General features: G+C 34.2%; 1 protein-coding gene across 1 annotated transcript in view; it reads left to right on the forward strand.

Annotated features, from left to right (window-relative positions):
- The first annotated feature begins 2,053 nt into the window (after window positions 1-2,053).
- Window positions 2,054-8,783, forward strand: part of LOC117102691 (polycystic kidney disease protein 1-like 2) — a 15,220-nt gene continuing 8,490 nt past the window's right edge. Inside the window, exons 1-11 of the mRNA XM_033243077.1 lie at window positions 2,054-2,113; window positions 2,695-3,489; window positions 3,815-4,018; window positions 4,411-4,590; window positions 4,726-5,697; window positions 5,973-6,122; window positions 6,253-6,436; window positions 6,561-6,811; window positions 7,444-7,680; window positions 7,891-8,036; window positions 8,499-8,759. Of these exons, the coding sequence (XP_033098968.1) occupies window positions 2,838-3,489; window positions 3,815-4,018; window positions 4,411-4,590; window positions 4,726-5,697; window positions 5,973-6,122; window positions 6,253-6,436; window positions 6,561-6,811; window positions 7,444-7,680; window positions 7,891-8,036; window positions 8,499-8,759 (3,237 nt within the window). The 5' untranslated portion in view covers window positions 2,054-2,113; window positions 2,695-2,837. The remainder of the gene's footprint in view (window positions 2,114-2,694; window positions 3,490-3,814; window positions 4,019-4,410; window positions 4,591-4,725; window positions 5,698-5,972; window positions 6,123-6,252; window positions 6,437-6,560; window positions 6,812-7,443; window positions 7,681-7,890; window positions 8,037-8,498; window positions 8,760-8,783) is intronic.

Consider the following 8,783-nt stretch of genomic DNA (forward strand, 5'->3'; position numbering starts at 1 on the left):
GGGAGCTAAGTTGTCCGACAGGGGGATTTGAGCTCGTAGGCTCGAGCTGGAGGAAGGGGTTGAGAGGAGGTTCCCCTTCCAAATGAGATTTTTTTTTAAAGAATATCAACCTCTGGATCCGAAAATGGCACTCTCAGGCTGTGACAGACATGTGTTGGCTTGGTGTGTGCCTATTTTTATATGTTTTATGGTCTGACTGCCCGACGAGCTCTGTCCGGCGGGGATGGGGGAGCTTGACCTGTCCGGGGGTTTAAGCCCCTCCCACCCCAACCCCCCGCGCTGGCGCCACATTAACTCAGCCTCAACCAAGTGGTACGTGGGACTGAAGTGGTCTCAATCCTCTATCTGTAAAATTTACTTTCTGTGCTTCTTCATTTCGAATTCCAGGATCCGCCACTATTTAATGTTGTAGGCCTACTTTGGTGGGAGAATCATCTTACTAGCTTATAGTTGGAATATCGACAATGATTATACTTAGACATGGGTCCGTGTAGACTTTTGACGTGATTTTTTTTTATCATCAGGTAAAGCAGAGGTTCCCAACCTTTTTATTTATTTATTTATGCATTCTGGCAAAACAAATAACAATATAAAACATTACAAATACAAAAAAAACAGAAATTCACAAACATTATAAGAATTTAGGTGAGCCAGGGGAGCAGCAAAAGCGGATGTGCTGCTCCCAGGAAAAAATAAATAATAATAATAATAATAATAATAATAATAATAATAATAATAATAATATAATAATAATAATAATAATGATAATAAAACAATATCAAACGATTAAAAAATCATTAAAAATGTTTTAACTTAAATTTGAACAAGCCAAAATTATTAATAGGCATATATATAATGAAATAATTTCGAATATCAGGAATAATGGAGGTTATTCCACAATCTCACAAATCTAATTGGAATTGAAAATTTTAAATGTTAAAAGATAAGGATGACGCATTTTAAACAAAATTTTTAAAAATCTGGACTCATTTTCTTAAATTTTACCCATTTTAAGCTGAATATGAGAAATTTGGACCCATTTTTCAAAATGTGGACCCATTTTATGCATAAAATTACATAATTTGGAACCATTTTTTAAAATGTGGACCTATTCCTTTGTGTGGGACTGTCCCAACTGTCCCAATAGCATGGCTAGGGCATTAGCTGTCCATGTCTTTTTAAGTGCAGGTTTTTAGTAAGAGTGTTTTGGGTAATTATTCCCAAACATTGGGTAATAACATTTCAACAACAGCATATAAAAATTATTTACGCCTACTAATACTGCAGCCTCCAATTCGAGACCCTTAAGTCTTCTAATGCGAGACCACTTTTTCAAAGAACAAATAATCACCGTAAATCTTTTAACACAGAGCGAACCCTAGTGCAGCTCAAAGACCACCCCGAGGCCACCCCAAATTTTCAGGTCTGAGTGTTGAATTAGATGAAAACTGTAACTATAAAAATAAAAAATAATACTATTTATATTAAATATGATTATAATTATAAACAATACTGTAATAATAATACTTATTCATATTACTACCAGTATAACTATATTAATGATAATAATAATAAATAATGATATAACAGCAAAGTAGCATTTTTAGGTTTAGCTGCCAGAATGACACTGCAACAGGATCGGTATTGCAATCATGATCGATATCCAGGTCCCTCGGTTCTCTCCTCTGCGCGCGTTAAAAAGCAGTAGCGCACAAAGCGCGTACGTCGTATTCCAAGAATCTCGACGAAAATGTTATGCGTCACTGTTTTATGACGGGTTATGATATGGTGACTACAGAATATTAATTAATTTAGTAATCAATCAATTGTTTTGAAGATATCTATCATTTTTGCCTCGTAATTACTTATAATGCTGATCTATAACATCGGACACAATGTCGTTCTATTATTATTTACGCTTGTGAAGTTGTATACAGTACAGTCACATGGTAAAGTTTAAAAACTTTTTTGAAAAATTTTCATCATCACGCTTCACTGACCACGTACATAAACACGCGCGGGACAGAGGAGGATCGGAGTAGGCATAGGCTGGTCTCTTTTGGTCAAGAGAGGCTCTGTTCCATTATCAGGAAGAATGGTGTTTCGCATTCAGGTTTCTATTTACGTAGCTATCCGTATCTAACATTCATTTCAAATTATGAAGTAAAACTGTTCACGTTCTCGGGCCTTCACAAGTCAAGAGGCCTGTCATTCTCTCCGGGCTGGTGTTGGGGCATAGCCATATTAAAATTATTAGGCCTGGGTTTGTCTGTACTCACTGCTATAGTTTTAGAGAGGCTCCTCCTAGTTGGAGGCAGGCTAGGCCATGATGTGTGTGTATGGATATAGATAGGCCTGCTTAATTGTACAGTAGTAATAATGCTAGCTTCTTCTAGCAGACTACTACTAGGCCTAATTAGTACAAGGCGGCCCTACTAGATTCTTTCAGCCTGAGCTTTACACTACTCACTGCCTGCCCTTAGTTAGGGAGTTTATTAATAATTATAGTACAGTTTAGTATTATTTATGTATTTCACTGTCTCAATATGACAGTTCATGAAAACTGCATCACCTGTTCAGAGCTAGGTTGTGGATTGATTGTGGTGAAAGAAAATTAAAATTACATTTTTATTCTAGAGCAAATAGTCTACTTTATATCGGAGTATATTTTAAATTATTTGTTACATTTTGCAGATGTATTCCAGGTTTCTGTTGAATTTCTTACTAAACTTGGTGATGCTACTACATTTCATTTTGAGGTGGATTTCATTGCTGAACCAGAAATTGTATGTGCTTGGTCATTTGGAGATGGCACAACTACTTTTACAGAGAAAAACATGCTTGAAAATAGATACATTTCACACACCTTCTCTCAACCTGGTTCTTACCTCACCTTGACATCATGTTTGACATCGCAAGGTATTGTCGACAGACGTACAACTGTCGTTGTGGATAAAATTATTGATTATGTTGATTGTTGGATTGATGGCGAAAGTTTCTTGAAAAATAAGGAAGCGTTGTATATGGAGTTCCAAACTCTAAATATTGATACCCTGAGATTCTATGTTCTTATTGATGGTAACTATTTTAAAGATGATAATCTCTTGAATACATTGCAACCTCTTCAGGACCACAATGATATGATTGTGGGGTATGTTACTATTCCTACTACTATCCAGAAAACAATGTTACCAGGTGAACATACATTATCATTGACTTTTTACAATAATTTGCATGGAAGAACGTGCAACAGACAGTTTATTTTAGTGGAACCAATAACAAACATGGTGATACAGTTAAGTAAGAAGTATGTTGCAGCAGGAGATGACTTTACTGTAGAGGTTTCAGCAGATGGAGGATACCCAGCTAACATTACATGGACAGTGGTTGAAAATGAGAGTAGCAATTTGACTTGGAAAGCGAACACTGTAAGAGTTGGGAAAACAAGCCGAGACTTGAATTTCATACAGCTGGCACTCAAAACTCCAGGTTAGGATTGTTAGGATATTTATTTCTTGTTAATCAATTCACTATTTGATAACAGTTGTTTAGACTACTAATAAACTGTCTACAATTATGGAGTTTTAACTGGAAAATACATGATATGACACTATTGAATAATAATAATAATAATAATAATGATAATAATAATAATAATAAAAATAATAATAATAATAATAATAATAATAATAATAATAATAATAATAATAATAATAATAATAATAATAATAATAATTAAATAACACACTAGTGCAAGTGCCAGTGGATTTTATATATAATTATACATTAAATATTAGGTTTGTAATATCTCTAGGTACATATACGGTTGAAGCTGACATAATGGAAATTACACAAGTTGCTAACATCACAGTTCAGTATCCAGTACCACAAGTGTCCATGGTAACCAACAGTCCACTTCATTTTCCGGCTCATGATGTCATTATGCTGACCATCACATTCGGACATCCTGATATATTGCCAAGCAGTCCATTCTACAGTGTAACTTTTGGGGAAGCCTGTAGGTGGTATATTCTCTTAATTTATTTTCATGTATATATTTTACCTACAGGTATTAATAGGTTGCCAGTACTATTTCATACAACTATGGTCTTCTTCAAGTAGCTCAGTCTGACACTTTAAATCTATAAACCAGAGAGGCATGAATATTGATATATTTTTCATTTTATCATAATTATAATTACTTATTTTTCCTACTGTTCAGACATGGTGTCAAGTAAGTCATAAAAAAGTCATTCTGTTGTCATCATTTCAAATATTTAATCAAAGTCTCGTAAATGAACTATTCCTAAATCACTCAGTATAAATTAAATAAAATTCTACATTATAGGTTTTATTATGCTATTTGTTTACTTTATAAGGCTTTCACAATAATTTACTTGAAATACATAGGTTGTACTCAGATTACAGCAATACCAGAGGATGTACAAACATTTAATATTTCACAAGTTCTTGGACCAGGTCTGTATACTGTGACCCTTGACATTTACAACGAGGTCAGTCATGTAAGAACCCTGGGAAATGTTGCTGTTCTTCAAGATATATCAAACATAATCATCCATTCTTATAAAGGTATCAACATTTGTCTATAATGTTACTTCTAACAACAGCTATTTCACTAAATAATGAAGAGAAATACTTCTAATCATTTTAATTTGTTTTATAGTCAAAGTTTTTATTGTATGAAATTGTTTTATTTTTTCGTAGATGGAAGCTCAGTTCCTTCAGCTATACTTCCAGTTGAATATCCAATTTTCTTTGAATTAGAAGTGACAGGAACTGCTCAACAGGTTGAATGGGAGTTCAATGGACAGCTTGCCATTACATCCACCACTCACCACACCTGGAAATTTGACGCAATTGGTTATAATAACATTTCTGTAAAAGTTAGTAATGCATTTTCATCTGACTGGTCGTCCATACAGGTAGATCTACTCAACGGCATCACTGATGTGTTTCTTGTGAACAATGGTCCAGTGATGTTGACAGAAAACATCACATTTATCCTGTTTTTAAAGCACATAGGAACGGGATCCTCATTTACTCTGGACACTGGTGATGGCAATCTTCTCATCTGGGACTTGCCTGTAAAGCAGACAGAAGTCATAAACTGCCTACCAAGTGGTCTCAATCTGCCCTTTGAACCTACTAAGTACTACTCATCAATTCTGCATCATCAATATTTATTGGATGGGAAATATACAGCTAACGCAACAGCTCAGAATTTTGTGACCACAAGAACCGATATCTCTACAGCGTTTGTTCAGCTTCGACCATGTCTGCTTCCAGAGATCCATATTCGTGATGGCATCAGTGATTCTAACATCAGCATTCAATATGAACGATCTCATAATATTTTATTTAGTCGAGACATAAAATGGGATTGTCAAGAGTCAATTGGACCTAGGCTTACGTGGAAGGTCTTTAAGATTTCTGGAGCTTTCTCAATTCCAGATCCTACAAATGAATACCATTTACCTCCCTCTATAAAGACATCATTAACAGAAATTTTCATCCCAAGTTTTACTCTTGAGTATGGTCATTATATTTTTGAACTGACAGTGACGATGGTACTGCGTGATGGTTCTCTAGGCATCAGTAACTCAGACAACAGCATGTTGGAAGTTGTAGAAACTCCTTTTGTTGCTAGAATACTTGGAGGCTCACTCATCGTAATAGGTAATTCAGTACTTGATTAATTATAATTATATTGCATAAGTTCATGCCATTAAAGAAAATTTCAAAACATACCTTGTTAAAAGGGTACCATGTATTGTTTGTCTCTTCACTTGTTAAAGCATTGGTGTTAGTACTTACTCTGTGAGAAGTTAGTTTGTTAATAGTTCTTGATAATAAATATTAAAGTCTGTTTGGTAATTCTGATAAGCATCACAATACTTATTCTAGAGTGCCACAACGGCAAAATAAAACTTTAAAATATTTTTTTTCTCTAGGATGGTACAACAACATCACCATTGATGGTAGTGATTCCTATGATCCAGATTCACCAACTCCTAACTTCAATTACAACTGGTTTTGCAGATTGATGAATGAGACCTTTCCAGATGATGTCATCAGTTTGATAGACAAGAAAGCATCTTCAGGTTTTTTCAACCTTATTTTATATTTGCAATCTCTGATAAAATCTGGATAAACCTTTAGAAATTAAATTTAAAGTGACAATTGCACCTTGCCATGAAATTGAAAATATATATTCATTAATTTTTATTTCAGGTGGTTGCTTCCAGGAAGGGTTGTATGTTAACTCTGGTTCTCAGCTGTTCATACCAGCACAGACCCTGGAGGGTAACCAGACATTTGTAATACGTCTGGTGATCACAGAACCTGGAAGAAAATCTGTACACACTGAGCAGACTATATTTGTCAGCCCTGGCAACCCACCCTCTATTGGTATAAGGTACTGCAAAACATTCTCTCATGATTCCAAAATATATTTTATTAAATTGGTACAACTACAAACAATGAAGGCCACCAAAGTGGCTATTATATGAATATAATATTATTTTAATATTTTTTTGCAGGTGCTTGATGAACTGTGACACATTCTTGAATCCCTCTGAACGTTTTATCCTCTCTGGTAAGTGTGGTGATTGTACCGAATATACCCGGCCAGCATACCAGTGGTACCTAATACCAGGTAGCCCAGACAATGTGAATCAGGTTTTAGCATGGGGTCATGACACTACCACAAGTCAATTCAACGCCTACTTGTCAATTCATGCCAATGTCTTTGAAGCTGCCAAATCAGAAACTTATACTCTGAGGCTTAAAAGTAAGTGATATTACTGATTACTCAAGAATTTTATTATTTTTCTTCTGTCGTATGCCTCATAAATCATGTCAAAATCCATATCCCTTTTGACTATCATTTCTTCCATTGATATCGTGTTTAAATAATTCATGTTCTGGGAATGAAGCATATGTTTTACACAGTATTAGTGTTACTTGTGGGGAGGGCCACTTGGAGCTTCTTCAAATCCTCTCTCATGTTTATCATACATGATAGTTGAGAGCATACTATTGCTCATGAGCTGATAAACTTCTAATTTTTGATTTTCTTTTTACAAGTATGTTTATTAGCTTGTGATTAGAAATTATATACTAATAATATACTTCAATAATAAACTTCAGATGTATATGTAATACTATTTCTTATTTTTCGAGTTGGCCCAAATATTAATTGGTTTTTCTGCATTTACCAAAGTATATGTTTAAAGAGAAGCAGTAAGGAAAGGAGCCTCTTATATTAATTAGTAATGTTGGCTGTAATGTATTTGTTTTACCTATCACCAGGTTGTGTTTTCTTTTTTTCTTTATAATGTATTTACAGTGGTAAAAAATCATAATGCAATGCATTTTGAACATGAACGCAGTTTAGTTTTTGTATTTTTTTTCTGTTTATAGTTAAAAGTTGGAGTGGAGCATCTAGCTATTCTGAGTTTACGTTTTCAACAAATTCTCGGCCAAGCCTTGGTACCTGTACTGCGGATCCCACTGAAGGCTATGTATTGTCAACCCTATTTGCCATTAGTTGCCTGGGCTTCCACGATGATGACTTGCCCCTGCACTATGTTGTTCACGCTGTGACAGGGGCTGAAAAAATGGCTGGAGTCAGCTCTTTAAAAGATAGTTCAGATGAAGGTAAAAACAATACAGTATTAGGATAATCCTCTTCATCAACAATTTCATCAACATCATCATTGTCACTTTTTGCTCTATTATTATCATTATTTTTAACATTATCATCATGATAATTATATCATCATCTTCACTATAATTGTCCTAAGTTCTTTATAATTAATTCAAACTGTTGTTAATAATTTATGTAGTTTATTTCACCCTATCTATCAGGTTCTTTGTTGAATTATGGAGTTGAGCCAGTGTTTCCACTAACTCTTTTACCAATTGGATTAAAAGAGAATAATTATATGGTAAAGATAAACGTCAAGGTTTTAGATACTTATGGGGCATACATTGACACTTTTATCAGTGTAAAGGTAAGTCAGTGAATTTTATTGCCTTTCAGTATTACATATTTGGTTTTATATTTATATTATATTTACAATTCTAGTGCCAAGTCAATTGCAGCATTACTCTTGTCTTTTCAATATTCTATACTGTTATTTCTTTTTCATAGTAAATAAAACACTAGACTTGAAGTATTTTAAATACTAGGTTCATTGACAAGACACTAGCTTTCGTGTTTCAGACTAGTACGCCTCATTTATTTTTTATTTTTCATGTTTATGCGTATCATTAACTACTATTTTTGTGTATTATTATAAATGTTATTTATCTCAATGTACTTTTTCAAAAATTCAAATTCAAAATTAGTGAATGTATTTTATAAATTAATAAATGATATCTAAATCTGAATATTAATCGTGTTGGTGTATGGGCATTTAATAGTTTAAAAGTAAGTATCCCTACAACATACTTGTGGGTTGTTCACTTACTAGGTAATGCCCCCACCACCAGCAAGTATAGATATTGAAGATGCAGCTTTAAATCTGACATCATCCAAAGATTCAAAGTTGGAGCAGCTACTGGAAGATGGTGATACACAATCAGCTGTCCAGCTCATTACAACTGTTAGCTCCATCCTCAATGCAGAGGCAGAAAAAAGCCACTCAGAGCGGGATCCTTCAGAACATGGACAACACGATCAAGTACAAGAGAGAGATGAACAAAATGCAGAGAAAAAGCAAAAAAGGACAGAAGTGAATACTTAAAGATAAAGATAT

This window comes from Anneissia japonica, unplaced genomic scaffold (assembly GCF_011630105.1).
Source record: "Anneissia japonica isolate Jap-2015-1 unplaced genomic scaffold, ASM1163010v1 scaffold1005_len2656397_cov198, whole genome shotgun sequence".
NCBI lineage: Eukaryota > Metazoa > Echinodermata > Crinoidea > Comatulida > Comatulidae > Anneissia > Anneissia japonica.